Source organism: Nicotiana tabacum, chromosome 10 (assembly GCF_000715075.1).
Source record: "Nicotiana tabacum cultivar K326 chromosome 10, ASM71507v2, whole genome shotgun sequence".
Taxonomy (NCBI): domain Eukaryota; kingdom Viridiplantae; phylum Streptophyta; class Magnoliopsida; order Solanales; family Solanaceae; genus Nicotiana; species Nicotiana tabacum.
The window spans coordinates 96,163,373-96,183,115 of record NC_134089.1 but is presented as its reverse complement, the minus strand read 5'-3'; the positions used below and the strand labels follow the sequence as shown (position 1 = coordinate 96,183,115).

General features: G+C 36.2%; 2 protein-coding genes across 2 annotated transcripts; one reads left to right on the top strand and one right to left on the bottom strand.

Annotated features, from left to right (window-relative positions):
* Nucleotides 1-3,443: 3,443 nt before the first annotated feature.
* LOC107772385 (serine/threonine-protein phosphatase 7 long form homolog) lies at nucleotides 3,444-13,164 on the bottom strand. Its single transcript, XM_075223142.1, has 2 exons — nucleotides 12,106-13,164; nucleotides 3,444-3,756 (listed from the first exon to the last, which is right to left on the bottom strand). Exons 1-2 carry the CDS (start codon nucleotides 12,519-12,521, stop codon nucleotides 3,735-3,737), a joined length of 438 nt encoding a protein of 145 aa, XP_075079243.1. The 5' UTR covers nucleotides 12,522-13,164; the 3' UTR covers nucleotides 3,444-3,734.
* A 2,872-nt stretch (nucleotides 13,165-16,036) lies between these two features.
* On the top strand, nucleotides 16,037-18,632 carry LOC107759820 (uncharacterized). Its single transcript, XM_016577834.2, has one exon. The coding sequence runs from the start codon at nucleotides 16,113-16,115 to the stop codon at nucleotides 18,285-18,287; it is 2,175 nt and encodes a 724-aa protein (XP_016433320.2). The 5' UTR covers nucleotides 16,037-16,112; the 3' UTR covers nucleotides 18,288-18,632.
* The last annotated feature ends 1,111 nt before the right edge of the window (nucleotides 18,633-19,743 follow it).

Below are 19,743 nucleotides of genomic sequence, written 5' to 3'. Positions count from 1 at the left end.
AGGGTACAAGAGAAGCAAATACGATCATTGTGTGTATTTGCGCAAGCTTAAAGATGGTTCCTTTGTATATCTTCTCCTATACGTTGATGATATGTTGATAGCTTCCAAGAATTCGGAAGAAATTGATAAATTGAAGAATCAACTGAAGAAGGAGTTCGAGATGAAGGATCTGGGTGAGGCAAAGAAAATTCTTGGCATGGAGATAATTAATAGACGTTCAAAGAAACTCTGTTTATCTCAGAAAGAATATTTGAAGAGAGTACTGCAACGTTTTGGCATAGATGACAAAACTAAGCCAGTTAGTACTCCACTTGCTCCCCATTTTAAGCTAAGTACTACTATGTCGCTAATGTATGAAGTTGAACGAGAGTATATGTCAAAGGTACCATACGCAAATGCTGTTGGTACCTTGATGTATGCAATGGTTTGCACAAGGCCTGACATTTCACAAGCTGTTGGAGTTATTAGCAGATATATGCACAATCCAGGGAAGGAGCATTGACAAGCTGTGAAGTGGATTCTACGGTATATTCATAATACTGTAGATGTCGGGTTAGTTTTTGAGCAGGAAGACAATCAGTCTGTAGTTGGATATTGTGACTCAGATTTTGCGGGTGATATGGACAAACGAAGATCAACTACTGGTTATGTGTTTACTTTTGCAAAGGCATCAGTTAGTTGGAAGTCTACTTTGCAGTCAACAGTTGCTTTGTCTACAACAGAGGCAGAGTACATGGCTATTACAGAGGCTGTGAAAGAGGCAATTTTGCTTTAAGGATTGCTAAAGGAGCTTGGTGTTGAACAAAAAGGTATCACAATTTTTTGTGATAGTCAAAGTGCTATTCAATTAGCGAAGAACCAAGTTTATCATGCAATGACGAAGCACATTGATGTTCGGTATCATTTCGTACGAGAAATCATAGAAGAAGGTGGAGTCACGGTGAAGAAAATTCATACTACGGAGAATCCTGCTGATATGCTGACAAAGGTGGTGACTGCGGTCAAGTTTCAACATTGTTTGGATTTGATCAACATTGTTGAAAACTGAAGATTGAAGATGAAGACACAATCAAAATTTGTTATTGAGAGAAAATTGAAGATGTGGAATTTTGCCAAGGTGGAGATTTGTTAAAGTAGTTGGCAGAAATGTTTGTTTGTCCCACATCGGTGGGAAATGAATAGTTGGGGGGATTTTCCCCTTATAAAAGAAGGCTTAATGTTTAGGATTTAAACACACCTCTCATTTGCCTTCTCATTTGTTTAAGGCATTTGTATCTTCTCTCTTTAGTATTATTTCACTTGTATTTCTGGAGTGGAATAAAATATTGGTTGTGTCCGAGGAGTAGGCAAAATTAGCCGAACCTCGTAAATTCTGGTGTTCCCTTTATTGTTGCTTTACTGTCTTATTTATTATTTGGTGGTTGTCATAATTTTTGGTATAGTAGTTGTGACTTATTCACACTATATACATTTGGCTTCCGCAACACCTTGGACTTCAGCTGGCACAATTTTGTTTCCCCATTTGAAGCTCAAATAATATTTTTGATTGCTAGTAACAGTAAGATGAAGCAACTTTGTCGATCATTATAATAACCCATGTGAATATCTGCATTGCATAATATCCATTGCTGAGTCTCATACTATATATTATTGTATTAAAATGGTTTTAGACCTACATTACTCATGGAATCAAGTCATTTTTCAGAAGTTTCTCTATTTTCCTCAAATTTACTCAATTTAAAAATGGCTACTGAAAAATGAAAAGGATAAGTTTTCTTCGGAAATGAGATCGTCGAGGAAAATACAAGAACAAGTAGTTGATCGACAGTATGAATTTGAGAACAGTATGAGAGTCAGAGAGGAGTAAGTTTTGGTAAGCTGCAATCCCCAATCTGGCACACTTTTGTTTCCCCATTTGAAGTTAAGAATATATATACTATATACTATGTTATTGTTTCCATTTCTACGATCATGAAGCTCAAATAATTTGTTTGATTGCTGTCCCATGAAAATAATTTGTGGATGAGAAAATATTGCAGTTTGGCGGCCATTCTCTCTCAAAGAAAAAAGGGTATTAACACTTTTAGCCTGCTCCAAAAACTATTTACTTTTGGTAGCCGAAAAAGTGTATAAATTTTGTATAATTTTTGCATATAACATACAGAATGTATATAAATATACAAAAAAATATTTTTTTTTTACTATTATTTTGAGGGTGGCTGTACAGTCAGAGTCGGATGTAGTAAGTTAGGAACGGGTTCAGTTGAACCCATAACTTTCGACATGGAGTACAAATTTATGTGTAAAAATTCATTAAAATTACAAAAATAATAAATATGAACCCATAACTTTAAAAATTTAATAGGTTCAATGCTAAAAAATTTAAAAGTTAAAAATTTTAAATTTAATAACTTTTGATATGTGCCGTAGGACAAATCGGGGTCCTCCCCACTATACTAGAAGAATGTTTTTTACACAAGCTTTATATGTATCTATTGCTATGTACCTGTTAGTAAAATTTAAGCCTCACATGTTCTATTTTATTTTACTGTCGATTTTTTGAATTTGCAATTTTCTTGGAAAAGCTTCCTTAATTATGAAAGTAACAATTTCTCTACAACACTAATACTCCTTCCGATCACTTTTACTTTGGACTTTGCACGCCCCTTAATAAACAATAAATAATGTGCACAATTTACTATAATACCCATATTGATTGGTATATAATCTTAATTAATTTGAAAAATAATTTAGAATGAGTAATTAATGCTAATGGCAAAACAAGTAAATAAAATATATTTTTTTTAATATGCGAAAAGTGATAAGTAAAAATAAAAATTTATTTTTAGAATACTAATAACTAAAATTAAACCCAGGGATCATATCCTGTATCTATATTTGCATCTGTAATTAGTGAACTTAGTTTCTTTAGCCACATTTCTGGCAACAATATACGTGTTTTTAATTGGTCAGTGACTCAAACTTCCGTTATCAAACCAGCAATTTAAGGGGCATTTGCATCTATATTCGCTTTTTGTGTCACGTTTTAACTTGTGCTTGTTTTGCAAAAAAAATTACAAGCGTACCCGTTTTTTCGCATAACTTCAGCATACGACGCTGAAGTAGCAAAGGCAATCACGCAAAACTTCAGCATTCTAGTAGACGAGCATGAAGTAGCAAGTATGCTGAACCAAGTGTGCTGGCAAACTTCAGCTCTAGAGCTGAAGTTTTTATTTTGTAACTGGCAAAGTTTTTGTTTGTATGTGGCGACAGCTGAACGTCAGCCCTAATTTACTCCTTCAGAAACAAAACCTTATTGACGAAAGTCATAACCTTTAACGCATACTGGTGTCCTTTTTCATTTTAGAGACACGAATGCGCTTGACACATATTCATTCGTATTGATCAATTATATAAGTATTACTATAAAGTTCAAGAACTAAATACATCTTTGTTCAACGACAGGAACCTAAGTTGATTTTAGCTACACCAGAGTGTAATTAAGAAAACAAGTCAAGTAAATGGAGTATTTTCAAATTACTGTCTAAATGTTGTTTCAGGAATGACAGTACTAGTTACTTCCATGAGAAAGAACCGATGATGTTGTAGGACTCGCTCACATTCTCCACGCTCCCAACGTGTGTTTTCCCAGTTAGCATCTCTATAGCAATTTGAGCTACTTCTGCAAACCATTCATCCTCTGGATTCCGTCAAAAACGTCCATTGATATAACTTTAAGGAGGAAGAGAAAGGAGGCTGAAATTGTTTAAAAAGTTAGTACAAGTTAAAAGTTTTAAAAAAATAGGTATAGATTAAATGGAAACGACCAAATAGGATGCCCCGTGCAATGTTTACGCAATTTAAAGGTTAGTTTTATGCTGGTAATAAATGAGCTTTATACGGCTCAATTGGTATTTGGAAAAGTGAAAAAGGGACGAAAGGTGTATTTGCATTCTGTCTTTCAGGCCAATAAAGCATTTTCTGAATAAACCATTAACAGTTGCCCTGTCGCATTCGCAATGCATAGCGGCCCAAATGGCCTTTGCATTTGCAATATGTTCCTCGCGTTTGCAATGGTTCTCCCCCCTGACCATCGCATTCATGACCCAGTGGCCGCGTTCGCGAAGAACATAAGCCCAGCCTTCCTAGAGTCCCACAAACCTTCGTGTTCGCGTGTGGGTGGTCGTGTTCGCGAAGGTTGAACGCCCCAAGGCTTCGCGTTCGCGACCTATTCCCTGCATTCGCATAGGGTGAATCCCTCCCCATCCCATGTTGCTCTTCACGAACACGGGAGTATATTCACGATCGCGAAGAAGAAAGCATCAAATGATAGCAGAAACCCAAAAACCAGAAATTCTAAGTCTAAAATTGTCTGTAGCCTATCCAAAACTCACCCGAGCCCTCGGGGCTCCAAACCAAACATGCATACAAGTCCAAAAACCTCATACGAACTCGCTCGTTTGACCAAAACACCACATATAACCTAGAACTACGAATCGAACATCAAAACAAATAAAATTTTCAATGAAACTTAAGAACTTTCATTTTAAAGAATTTTCTTATTTAAACAACTTTTAGAAAAAATAGTTATTGGAAAAAAATTGGATCTATAATAAGGTAATTGCAGGTGAATTTTGAACTGAAGTTTCATGCACTGGAAGTGTAATATATCATTTAATAGGCTACAGCAGATAATTATATATAAGAAATATTAATTTGTTACATAAATTAAATGATAAGTAACTTGCTATAACATGTTAAATCATACTTCTTGTGTAAAGATTTTTTACGTTATAACATAAATCTATAATCACTAATTTGTAATTTGATAAAAATAATAATCAACCTAGTATCACATGTTAAATCATACTGATAGTATAAAGAATTTTTACATTATTGAATAATACTTAAATTCATAGATTTAAGTTTTTTTCCTCTGGCCTTATTTATTTTAGCTGTAGGCATGATACTTTCTCCCTTAAGGTGCTCATCCATTAATGTATACTAATAGCTTGTTTGGCCAAGCTTCTAAAATCAACTTGTTTTGAGAAGTGTTTTTCTCAAAAGTATTTTTGGTGAGAAGTAGTTTGTGTTTGGCTAATTAATTAGAAAAGCACTTTTGAGCAGTAATTAGTGTTTGGCCAAGCTTTTGAAAACTGCTTCTAAGTGTATTTTTCTCAAAAGTGCTAATCAGAAAAGTGCTTTTGGAGAGAAGCTACTTTTTTCTGCTTCTCCAAAACTGCTTCTGCTTCTCCTCAAAAGCATTTTTTTCCTTCCAAAAGTTTGGCCAAACACCTCAATTTTTGGCTAAAAGTGCTTTTGGCCAAAAAAAACACTTTTGGCCCGGAAAAAAAAAAGCTTGACCAAACAGGCTATAAGCCAGTCAAATGCATACCAGAAAAGTGGGAAAGAACTAAATAACTAGTGACCTGAAACATAATACATGTAAAATTTTCACTACATTAGCACTAGATCAATAATATTGTCTTAGCAAGAGAAGACATGAATGAGATAGTCTTTCAGTACTAGGCAGTAGACAGTAGAAAAGTACTACACAAAACAAAAAACTAAGTCAGAGAAGCATCAGCACTAAAGTTAGGCTTAATCTTGTTTTCACCTTGTCCTGTGCCTTGGAACCTTTCCAGCAATGATATTTTCTATGTTTCGAATCCTCTTCTCAAGTTTCAGAAGATCAATCTTTTCATATCTACTGCTCCCTTTCTCATGGTTGTCAATGTTCTCAATCTGCATATTTCCTTCAGTCTTGTTGATACCACTTGCAGTTCCCTTATGTGCTTCCACTGAAGCTTTAGCGAGACTAGTACTCGAACATTATGCATATCCATCACTCCTATTTGCATTTATTAGACCCTCACTACCAAGTTCAATACTATCAGGCAAGTTGAGCTTACAGTCACCTTTATCATTCTTGTCCATGCTCTCTTGTGGCATCCTTTCTTTAACTACATATGCCTCATTTCCATCTTCATCTGATTTTCCATTTGTAGTCTTAAGTTTTTCTGGTTTTGATTCAATTAGAGTCTCCCTTTCTCTGGCAGTTTCATCATTCAAAGGTGAAGAATATTGGCTGTGGATGCTAGGTAGGAGTTCTTGATTACCAGGTACAGTAATTCCTTTCTTTTGGAGCCTCCTCTTGCGTGAAAATTCTGATATCGTTAAATTGTCATCATCTGATGATGATTCTACAACTCTCATATCACATCCCTGAATATTGCCATCTGTTCTAACCTCATTACTTTTCGATGCAAATTCACAACCTACTAAGGCATTTAGTTTTCCGTTGTGTCCCCATGACACTCTTGGTATCCTTGAGTTTTACACTGTTGTCCCTTGATTACATGCTCAACTGCATCTTTAGGAGTAAACTTTTGGTTCTTCCACCACTCTATGTATCGCTTGCTGACATCTGACTCGGGAAGGTATGTAGAGTTTGGCATCTTTAATTGGTCTGACATAATTGTTGAAGTTTGGCAAAATGCCAAAGTCCCACATTGGTTGGGAGTTAAGTTTGGAGGGGATTTTTCCCCTATAAAAGAAGGCCTAATGTTTAGGATTGAAACACACCTCTCATTTGCCTTCTCATCTGTTTAAGGCATTTGTATCTTCTCTTTTTAGTATTATTTCACTTGTATTTTTGGAGTGAAATAAAATATTGGTTGTGTCCGAGGAGTAGGCAAAATTAGTCGAACCTCGTAAATTCTGGTGTTCCCTTTATTGTTGTTTTATTGTCTTATTTATTATTTGGTGGCTGTCATAATTTTTGGTATAGTAGTTGTGACTTATTCACACTATATACATTTGGCTTCCGCAACAATTGGTATCAGAGCCAAGGTACTGTCTAAGTATGCTCTGTGGTTGCAGCATAGTCTGATCTTCCACATCAGAAAAGATTTATCTTGGTAACTGAGTCAAGGTTCTGTCTGAGTATGCTCTGTAGTTGCAGCTTAGTCTGATCTTCTACATCAGAAAGGAAATAATCTTGATTTGTGTCGTCAGCTATTAAATAATATTTGTGTCAAATATGGGGGACAATAAACAAGAAGAATCTACATCAAGTGTCAACAATACGTCATCATTGGCATCTTCGCTTATGACAAGAATTGTGTCAAATGCGAAATTTGCGGTAGAAATTTTTGACGGGTCCGGACATTTTGGGATGTGGCAAGGCGAGGTTCTAGATGTCCTTTTTCAACAAGGGTTAGATCTGGCCATTGAAGAAAAGAAACCAGATGTTATTGGAGAAGAAGATTGGAGAATTATCAACCGTGTTGCTTGCGGTACCATTCGATCCTACCTTGCTAGAGAGCAGAAATATCCATACACAAAGGAAACTTCTGCAAGTAAATTATGAAAAGCACTGGAGGATAAATTTTTGAAGAAAAACAGTCAAAATAAATTGTACATGAAGAAGAGACTGTTTCACTTCACCTATGTTCCTGGTACCACGATGAATGAACATATCACCAGTTTCAATAAGTTGGTCACAGATTTGCAAAATATGGATACAACTTATGATGATGGTGACTTGGCCTTAATGTTGTTGGCGTCACTTCCTGATGAGTACGAGCACCTTGAAACTACTCTACTCCATGGAAATGACGAAATTTCTCTCAGAGAAGTTTGTTCAGCTTTGTACAGCTATGAACAAAGAAAGCGAGAAAAACAGAAGGGCGGAGAAGGAGAAGCACTATTTGTGAGGGGTCGTCCTCAAAATCAAACGAGGACAAAGAAGGGAAGATCCAAGTCAAGATCCAGACCCAGCAAAGATGAATGTGCCTTTTGTCGAGAAAAAGGGCACTGGAAGAAAGACTGTCCGAAGTTGAAGAATAAGGCCAAACATAACAATGGAAAGGCCATTATGGATTCAAATGTAGCTGATTGTGATGATTCAGACTTCTCATTAGTTACAACAGAGTCATCAACATCATCAGACATATGGTTGATGGACTCGGCTTGTAGCTATCATATGTGTCCCAACAGGGACTGGTTCATGGAATTTCAAGAAGGAGAATATGGAGTCATCCACACAGCGGATAACAGCCCTCTTACCTCATATGGCATTGGTTCAATACGATTAAGGAACCATGATGGAATGATCAGAACATTGATAGATGTTCGATATGTACCGGATTTGAAGAAGAATCTCATCTCTGTGGGAGCCCTAGAATCAAAAGGGTTCAAAATCATTGCAGAAAATGGAGTGATGAGAGTATGCTCCGGTGCACTAGTGGTAATGAAGGCTAATCGGAAGAATAATAATATGTACCGCTATCGTGGCAGTACAGTTATTGGGACAGCGACAGTAACATCCAGTGACGACAAAGAGGCAGAAGCAACCAAGCTATGGCACATGCGCTTGGGACATGCTGGAGGAAAATCCTTGAAAACTCTATCAGATCAAGGATTGTTAAAAGGAGTAAAGGCTTGCAACTTGGAGTTTTGTGAGCATTGTGTTAAAGGGAAACAGACAAGGGTTAAATTTGGTACAGCGATCCATAATACTAAAGGCATTTTGGATTATGTACACTCTGATGTTTGGGGTCCTTCCAAAACACCTTCATTGGGTGGGAAGCACTATTTTGTAACCTTTGTTGATGATTTTTCCCGAAGAGTATGGGTGTATACAATGAAGAGCAAAGATGAAGTGTTGGGAATTTTTCTCAAATGGAAGACGATGGTGGAAAATCAGACAGGCAGGAGAATCAAGTGTATTCGCACAGACAATGGAGGTGAATACAAAAATGATCATTTCAATAAGGTCTGTGAAAATGATGGCATCATCCGACACTTCACTGTTAGACATACACCACAACAGAATGGAGTGGCAGAACGTATGAACCGGACCTTGCTGGAGAAGGTACGGTGTATGTTGTCCAATGCTGGCTTGGGCAAAGAATTTTGGGCTGAGGCAATTACATATGCATGCCACCTCATTAATCGTCTACCATCTGCTGCTATTGATGGCAAAACACCATTTGAAAAATGGTACGGAAAACCTGCTGTAGATTATAACTCTTTGCACGTGTTTGGCTCAACTGCATATTATCATGTGACGGAGTCAAAATTGGATCCAAGGGCAAAGAAGGCTATTTTTATGGGAATTACTTCTGGAGTCAAAGGATATCGCTTATGGTGTCCTATGACAAAGAAAGTAATATTCAGCAGAGATGTTACCTTTGATGAATTTGCTATGGTAAATAAGGTAACAGAAGATACCAAACAAAATGAAGGTGCTTCTAAGCAGGTGGAGTTTGAGGGAAAATTTATTTTTCCTACACAAGAAGCAGAGGAGGAAACAAATGAAGATTACCCTCTGGAAGGAGAGCCAGTAGAGGAGATTCCAACTCAGGAATCTCAACAACAACTTGAATCAATAGCAACCAGCAGGCCAAAAAGAACAATAACGAAACCTGTTCGTCTCATAGAGACGGTTGCTTGTGCAACCTCAATTGTAGCTGATGATGTTCCTACTACTTATAAAGACGCTGTCCAAAGTTCAGAAGAAGATAAGTGGAGGATTTCCATGAATGATGAAATACAGTCCCTTCATCAGAATCATACATGGAGATTGGCCAATCTCCCGAAGGGAAAGAAAGCAATTGGGTGCAAATGGGTATTTGCAAAGAAAGAAGGATTTCCTAACCAATTAGATGTTCGCTACAAAGCAAGATTGGTGGCCAAAGGATATGCTCAAAAGGAGGGAATTGATTACAATGAAGTGTTTTCTCCAGTTGTAAAACATTCCTCCATTAGAATTATGTTGGCTTTGGTAGCACAATTGGATTTGGAACTAGTTCAGATGGATGTAAAAACTGCGTTTTTACATGGAAACTTGGAAGAGGAAATCTACATGACTCAGCCAGAAGGATTCAAAGTTGCTGGAAAAGAAAATATGGTGTGCAAACTTGAAAAATCGTTGTACGGATTGAAACAATCTTCTAGACAATGGTACAAGCGATTTGACGAGTTTATGTTGCGGCAAGGGTACAAGAGAAGCAAATACGATCATTGTGTGTATTTGCACAAGCTTAAAGATGGTTCCTTTGTATATCTTCTCCTATATGTTGATGATATGTTGATAGCTTCCAAGAATTTGGAAGAAATTGATAAGTTGAAGATTCAACTGAAGAAGGAGTTCGAGATGAAGGATTTGGGCGAGGCAAAGAAAATTCTTGGCATGGAGATAATTAGAGATAGACGTTCAAAGAAACTCTGTTTATCTCAAAAGGAATATTTGAAGAGAGTACTTCAACGTTTTGGCATAGATGACAAGACTAAGCCAGTTAGTACTCCACTTGCTTCCCATTTTAAGCTAAGTACTACTATGTCGCCAATGGATGAAGCTGAACGAGAGTATATGTCAAAGGTACCATACGCAAATGTTGTTGGTAGCTTGATGTATGCAATGGTTTGCACAAGGCCTGACATTTCACAAGCTGTTGGAGTTATTAGCAGATATATGCACAATCCAGGGAAGGAGCATTGGCAAGCTGTGAAGTGGATTCTACGGTATATTCATAATACTGTAGATGTCGGGTTAGTTTTTGAGCAGGAAGACAATCAGTCTGTAGTTGGATATTGTGACTCAGATTTTGCGGGTGATATGGACAAACGAAGATCAACTACTGGTTATGTGTTTACTTTTGCAAAGGCACCAGTTAGTTGGAAGTCTACTTTGCAGTCAACAGTTGCTTTGTCTACAACAGAGGCAGAGTACATGGTTATTACAGATACTGTGAAAGAGGCAATTTGGCTTCAAGGATTGCTAAAGGAGCTTGGTGTTGAACAAAAAGGTATCACAATTTTTTGTGATAGTCAAAGTGCTATTCAATTAGCGAAGAACCAAGTTTATCATGCAAGGACGAAGCACATTGATGTTCGGTATCATTTCGTACGAGAAATCATAGAAGAAGGTGGAGTCACGGTGAAGAAAATTCATACTACAGAGAATCCTGCTGATATGCTGACAAAGGTGGTGACTGCGGTCAAGTTTCAACATTGTTTGGATTTGATCAACATTGTTGAACACTGAAGATTGAAGATGAAGACACAACCAAAATTTGTTATTGAGAGAGAATTGAAAATGTGGAATTTTGCCAAGGTGGAGATTTGTTGAAGTTTGGCAAAATGCCAAAGTCCCACATTGGTTGGGAGTTAAGTTTGGAGGGGATTTTTCCCCTATAAAAGAAGGCCTAATGTTTAGGATTGAAACACACCTCTCATTTGCCTTCTCATCTGTTTAAGGCATTTGTATCTTCTCTTTTTAGTATTATTTCACTTGTATTTTTGGAGTGAAATAAAATATTGGTTGTGTCCGAGGAGTAGGCAAAATTAGCCGAACCTCGTAAATTCTGGTGTTCCCTTTATTGTTGTTTTATTGTCTTATTTATTATTTGGTGGCTGTCATAATTTTTGGTATAGTAGTTGTGACTTATTCACACTATATACATTTGGCTTCCGCAACAATAATTTCTCCAAGCATGATTCACACAACCAGGCACATCTTGATCAAATCCAAATTGCATTGATACCCTATGTGGGTTATACAGTTCTACACAATTCATTCCAACTAGTTCAGAAGCTCGAATAAGTCGAGCGAACATCAAGATTTCTCTTCCCTCATTTGGTCCAACTACCAGATATTCCTCCTTTTTCTTGTAAAATTTGTTGATGTCCCAATTCTTCACTGTATCAATAGCATAAGGACGCCACAGAAACAATTCTGCTGCAGAATCTATTGCACTCCTAGGATCCACACAATTTAGTTTTTTCACATTATGCCATCTAGCCAATCTTGGCTCCCCGGAACAGATGAAACTAGGCTTAGGCTGCAAATTGGAAAATCTCTCCCAAGCCCATAACTGAACAAATTGAAGAGGAGCCCTAAAGAGAGGATCTGACTCATCTTGGTTACACCTAGAACTAGATGAAGATATAATAATTTGTTTAAGCAACCTTAAATCCCTATAGATGCTAGAAAGAACAGCAGGGGCAAGTGCTATTGGTATACCTTGAGAAAGATAAATTGCAATAGGGAAAAGAGCTCTATCCACAGTTTGATAACTTTTAGAAGGGAGCACATACCTTGACAACCAAAGGGTCAAAAATGCAACATGCTCCAAATGGTCACCTTTTCCTGCAAAATATTCCATCCAGGCATGGTGAGTAACATTCCTTGCTCTAACAGTCTTATGAGCTTCGCAAAGAGTTTTTTCAACTGCAACAGAATCTTTGGCCTTAACAGGTTTCAAGACACAGTGGCCCAAAACAGAGTAACCACCCAAAACTACCATATCCTCCAAAGTAACAGTTGCTTCTCCCCAAGGTAAAATGAATGTGTTTGTCTCCAAACACCATCTCTCAACAAGAGCAATAATCAAATCATTGTGCCTATGAATCTTGAACGTGGAAGCTATAACAGCTTCAAAGATTCCATCTTTCTTCCATATATCTTGGTATAAAGGCTTTAACAGATCAACCCAAGTAGGCCATTCCTTCATGTGTTGAAACCACCCTTGAACTGGACCTTCACTGAACAAGTACTTCTCAGTTCTTGAATAATATTGGGTCTTGAAGGGAGAAATGGGAACTTTTGGGCAGAGAGTAGTGTTGGTTTCAGAAAATGAGCAACTCTAAAAATGGGTATTACTTGTTCATCAACAAGTGAAACCATGAGTTCTTCTCTTTCTTCCATGATTAATGCATGAATCCAACATTTTTGAGTATTAAGGTTTTTTTCCTTTCCTCTTAGCTCTTTGTTTTTTTTATATCAGGGTTTCAAAAATGTTATAACACAAAATATATAACCAACAAAAAGATTAGTTGTACACCTAGCTGGTTTACTGATCTTTGTATTCTGTCCTGCCAAATTCTGTTTTTATTGTGGAAAATAATCGGATAAATGCCACTGAAATTTTTTTGGTTGTTTTGGTCTGTACGATCTTTCAGTCTGGGTATTAAAAACAAGCAATATCAGCTCAAAATTCTATTTTTAGGCAAACAATCACGTAGCTGCATTAGCAACACTCTGCAGAACATGCCCCCAAAAAAAAAGGGACGCAGCTGCCACATTTTCATAACAGAAAAGTGTAATGTTTTTAGAATGCTGAATTTTTCTTTAATTCTTATCAAATATATTTGTGACAAAGATTAACAATTGAATTTTTTTAATCTCAAACAATTAAAAGGAGCAAAAGAAGTTCTATTCTTTGGATTATTTATTTTTCATGCTTATTCTGTGTTCTACTTGTTTTCATATTTTGTGTATCATTTGTTTTTTCGGTTCAAGTTTTTATTCCTCTATTTGTAAATTCATTCCTTAATGGTATCAATTTTGGAGCTAATTAAAATTTTAATATTAAAAATTTACATGATCTTTCATGGTTATAATGGAGAAGCAAAAAAAAAAAAATACTTCTAATTGTATTTGTTTCAAAGAACTCATCATATTTTTCATCCCTTCTCTATCAGTTTTTAATCTTCTCAAAATTATTTTGACTTTTGATGGTACGCTAGAAATCCGTATTTTAGTCATAGTTTTCACTCTGATTATTGCATTTTACTTGTGGTTGAGCTAATTAAATAATGGTAATTTGAACTTATTACGTGTTTTATGCCTTGCACGAAATGATTCCGAGCTATTAAGACAATTTGGAGCTAATTTGAACAAGTTGGAGCTTTGAAGCTGAGTAAAAACTCAAGAAATTAAGTTGAGATCACGTTCGGGGTGCGAGGACCAAGTGTAGATGTCAAAAAGTGAGAAAACAAAAATTACTATGAGAAAATTGCGCTACTGCGCCATGGGGCTCAAGGCGCTAGTGCAAAATTCATGCAGAGTGAAAAACATTAACTCTCTGAAAATCCTCACTAATGTGGTGCATGGGGCGCCATGCCAGTGTATTTTTGCGGTCCAATTATCCCAATTCGGTTTGGAAAGGTTAGTTTCGTCCGGGCCCGTTTCTACATAGTATAAATACACCAAAAATATGATTTTTAGAAGACTTTTGACCTTGGAAGCTTTGGGAGAGCATTGGAGACTACAAGACACATGATTTTATCATCTTTCCATCAATTTCAATACGAGAGTTTGGATTGTAACGTTAGATTGATGTTTTCCTATTCTTTAATTATATTTGTGATAACTTCCTCCATGATTATGGGGAGTAGTTTCCCTTAGGGTTTGAGTGTTTTGATAAATATTTGTGGATTTTAACTCTATTTCTTTGCTTGAATTCGTTTGCGGAGCTTAGAATTGTTGCAACTTTATTCACCGGTTTATTTAATCGAAAGAGGAATATTTTGGTGATTATCTTTGCATTATTTTAGTTTATTTAATTCATTGATTCTCTTAAGTAATTGAAAGAGATTGTTGAATTGTTGATTAAATCAAGTTAGCAGAATATTCGAGAGACGTTTTCCTAAAGACTAATCCATTAACGCATGCATGCATACTTTCACAATGCTTATATTAGTTCACCTCGTGCAGTTAAGATTTAATCGAGAGAGGAATCTTGACTACACGTTTGAACTAAACATCGAGTGAATTAGTGAGAATCATTAGAATATTATAGTGAATTAAACTAGAGTTAAATCTCAAATAGCTATCTTACACCTATCAAGTCAAACTCTTATTCCTCACATTGATAAGAAACTAACTCTGTTGATATCTAGTTCTTTGCAGTCAGTTGTCAATTGCTTTACTTTAGTAGTTAATCGTAGTTTGTAATCAATCCAAATCAAGTTTTGATCATCCTGAATAGCAGTTAAACCAATAATTACTAGAGCATTGTTTAAATCCAATCCCTGTGGAGATAATAATCATAACTATACTATCTTTGGTTAGCGAACATTATTTTCGTGTTGTGTTTTGCGCTCGTGAACTCTGCTCAAGAACCCTTTCCATCTCCCCTTATACCTTTATCATTAAATGAATTATCATCAAAATTAGTAGATGAAATCTCGGGGCTAACACTTGGAGTTAACATGCTTAGGCATAATGTCTCAAAATAGTTGAATTTGCTAGCCTTATTCGAAGAAGACTGTTCGTATAGCTAAACAAACAATTTTTTTCTAATATCTGGTCTAAGCAACCCCCCCCCCAACCCCCACCCAAAAAAAATATCCAAAATAATTGTCTAAATAAATACATAAATATTAGACTAATGAAAAGATAAAGACCTTTACTTGTCTTCTTCGTGCCAGAAATGCTTATATGAGCTACTAACTGAACTTTAAGTGGTTTTTGTAGAATGTTCCTGAATAATTTCTGAAATCACACTATGAAATACTATTGAGTGAATATATGTCACAAGAAAACTAGTGCTTCCCGTATAATGATCAAAGGATTCTTGAACATGCTTTATATGTGCATATTTATTTTATATATTTTACACGTTTTAAAACATGCCAAAAGTTAGTACATACCGGTTGATAAAATTGGAAACTTACAAGTTATATTTTTATTTTATTATTTTGATCATAAATTAACTAATTTAACCGCAACTTTCCTTATTTACTCGAGCTTTGAACCAACGATGCGAGGAAGCTCACACAGATGATGCTTATAATTTTATTTAGTCATTGATTTTTTAAAATTTCAATTTTCTTGGAAAAAGCTTCCTTATGGAAATAAACAATTTTGTAAGCTACTACTCTTTTTCAATTTGCTTCTGTGATAAATAAACTCAGTGTCTTCACCCACAATTCTGGCAATTGTATACAATTTTTTTTAAATTGGTCAGTAATTCAAACTTTTTGTTATAAGACCAGCAATTTTAAAGGTTAATTTTAAGCTGGTACTCAGTGACTCTTATACAGCATAATTAGTACTATTTGAAAAAGTGAATAAAAGGACGACTGTTGCAGCGCATTCTCATAAATCATTAACAGCAACATTCTAAAAGTTTTAATCTCAAAAAAGACATATAATTTGGATAGGAAGGAATATCAAAATCCGTTTCACTCAAAAAAAAATATAAACAGACATTCTAAAAGTTTTTTTTTTTTTTTTTGCCGTACAAATGCTCTCCTTCTTGTCCCAAAAGAAACAGATTAACAACTAGTACTCACCATTTCTAATTTTGATCAAATCCATGTTGGAAAAACCAATGACAGACTCAATCTTTGAGGTAAGAGAAGAGTTAATGGTTTCACCATTAGGTGGAATCCCACAACACAGAACAGCTCATTTCTTGAAACCCATTGTTTCTTCTCCTGATGGTCCACCATTAAAGCTACCCTCACTGCCTTTCTCCTCTGAATCTGAATGGCCTTTAAAAGTCTCCTTCAATGGCTGGAGGCTTCCTCAAAACAAATGGAAAAAATGGGTTGAGAGTATGAAATCTGTTCATTACTCTGTATGGAAAGCTGCTGGTATTCATGAAGCCATTATAGGTTCAGTATACAAAATCCATAGTTACAAAGATTTGATTTTTGGAATGACAGAAAGGTGGTGCTGTGAGACTAATACTTTTATATTTCCTTGGGGTGAAGCTAGTATTACTCTTGAAGATATGATGATTTTGGGAGGGTTTTCTGTTTTGGGTGGCACTGTTTCATTGCAGCCTCTTCAATCCCCTGAGTTGGTTGAAATTCAAGAAAATCTTGAAAAAGCGCGAAAGAAACTTATCAGAATGAAGACTGATAATCATAATGGGTGGTTGAATCATTTCATGAATAGTGGACACAGGTTTGAACATGAAGCTTTTCTTTCTCTTTGGTTATCAAGATTTGTGTTTCCAGGAAATGAATATGGTAAAATAGGTATACATGTTTTTCCAATAGCTGTCAACCTTGCTAAAGGTACGCGACTAGCACTTGCTCCTGCTGTTCTTGCAAGCATATATAGGGACTTGAGTTTGTTGAAACAGACTATGGAAATTGCTTCGTCTTCAAATGAGCGAAATAATGAAAATGTTGGAGATAGTGTTGACATTCTAGCGCTTACTCTTTGGGCGCCTTTGTTGTTTGTTCAAGTTTGGGCTTGGGAGAGGTTACTACCTTTGCAGCCAGAGCAGGCTCGCAAATGCAGTATGGCTAGTGGGGTGAGAATAGGACGATGGCATAATGTGAAACAATTGGATGTGATTAATGTGAGGAATATTATTGATTCTTCTGGAGAGACATTTCTGTGGAGGCCATATGCCTTGGCTTCTGTGGGAGGTTGGTCAGTTCCTAAGTTTTACAAGGAAAGATCAGAAGAGTGGACAATAATTGAAGGGCAAAATGTGGAACAAGAACTGGAGTCTTTCGTTCGATGCTTGAGGTTATCTGAGCTAGTTGGGTTGGATTGTCAAGAGCCTTATCAACCACATCGTGTAGCAATGCAGTTTGGATATGACCAAGATTTCCCTAAATGGATTCCTCGTTCGTGTTCATGTCCTCAAGTTGCTTGGTACAACTATAGCAGACCCATTGATTCTGATTTGAAGCTATATTATCCATCTAGGTTGTCTGAATCAGATGTCACTGCCCAGTATTTGAGATGGTGGAGAAAAGAAGTATTATTTCTAGCTGTTGCATTCAAAGGAGTGTTGCATGGACTAAGGAGTAAAAGAAGATCAAGACGACTTTCTAGCCTTTATGCTCCTCCTGCTTTTGCTCCTAAGTTAAAACATGTGAAAGTAGCAATTGACTATAACTTAAAAAAAGCACAAGTAGAGAGTTACCCTGATGTTCCCCCTGGTTTTCCACCCAAATGTGGTGAGGTAAATGACAGGAAGCGTATATCGATGATGGAAAAGAAAGTACAAGTGGAGAATTACCCTGATGTTCCTCCTGGTTGTCCACCCAAATGTGATGAGATAAATGACAAGAAGCATATATGGATGATGGAAAAGAAAGTAAAAGTGGAGAATTTCCCTGATGTTCCCCCTGGTTTTCCACCTAAATGTGGTGAGGTAAGCGACAAGAAGCATATATCGATGATGGAAAAGAAAGTAAAAGTGGAGAATTGCCCTGATGTTCCCATTGGTTTTCCTCCCAAATTTGGTGAGATAAATGAAAAGAAACATATATCGATGATGGAAAAGAAAGTAAAAGTGGAGAATTTCCTTGATGTTCCCCCTGGTTTTCCACCCAAATGTGGTGAGGTAAATGACAAGAAGCATATATCGGTGATGGAAAAGAAAGTAAAAGTGGAGAATTTCCCATATGTTCCCATTGGTTTTCCTCCCAAATGTGGTGAAGTAAAGAATATTTCTATGGGGATTTCACAAACAATGGCTTTCAATGGGAATACTGCAGAAGAAAGAAAACACATTCCCTGACTATGCACATGAAAGGAACAAGACTAATAGTGCAGCTCAAATTCTGACTACCAACAAGCTGTGTTGATATTAACTTGCTTAGTTTAACGGAATTAGAAGTTCGTCTTGGCCGGGTTGAGCGACTAGTTGCTTCACACGAGTAGCTAGATTCAATATACTTAATATAATTTCAGATGCATATTTCTTTTCCTTTTGTGTGGTTCCTTTTCTTAGTTTTTCTCTTTCCCATTTTCGGTTTACCTCCTCGTTTGATTAGTTTAGGTATGAACTACTAGAATAGTATATGTCTAATTAGCCCTACTTGTAGAGAAGTTCAGTCAAGATATGAAAATATATACAAGCTTATTAGAGAAAGTGTACAAACTTACTCAACATATGATAGTTACAGTTGACAGTAAGCCTGTTAGAGCTTCATGCATTTATTTTGGTTTGCTTTGAAATCCCTGCTACTTATACTCTGTGGAGTTCTCAATTAATATGTCGTCATTTTCCACAATATGGTGTGATCTTGTGTTGCTCAGTCGATGCTGATATATGCTGGTATATTTGCTTTGTTACTTTCTGTGGTGATTTAGCTGCTCTTGGCTGGTTTTGACCAGCAATGGGCTGGTGATGACTGAGACATCTTATAGTTTTAATACCTTCTTAAATGCATTCCTGATCTGTAAGAAAGAAAGGCAGAAACAATTACTGCTCTAAAAGAAATCAACATACAAGCTTCGCGATACAATGTAGCCAAAGATATACACAACAAATCAACTTAACCACTTCAAGTAAGATCAGAATTTATAAAAATGAATCCAGATCCTTTCTGAACAGACATTATTTCATGAATGCACTGATATCAACATAAGTAATAGTATATGAACACCCTTTAATTAGATACTTCTGATCGTAATATGGTACACAAGCACTTGAACACCAATGTCGGATGTTTTTGCTAAAAATTAGATCACTACACTTCGTGGACATATTAAAAAGTGCACCATTAGCCATGCTTAGCTCTCCAAATCTGTGTTATGACACATCCATGAATCATTTTTGACATCTTCACTTCCAGTAAGCGTAATGGAAGCATTTAATACAACTGGAATTATAAGCTAATTAGACTTCAAAAATGATGGCAGGCTTACCCAAAGAACCATAGTGTATACCAAAATGTTTGACCCCATAATATGACTATCTTCCATCCCACTTCAATCTTAAACAGACACTACTAATTAGACCCAATAGATTAGTAATATATGGATAAGTAATGTGTAGTTTATGCGGTGATTAGTAATGAAGGTATTGTTATGCGCTGATTAATAATCAAAAAATTATTAAATTTGCCATACAAGAACTACTACTTACTTTAAGAAGCATTTTTCTCTTTAAATAGTCTAATCCCCATATTTGCTAATGCAAGTATTCTTATTCCATATTTTAACCCGTAATAAAATGTAAATTCTTTTTT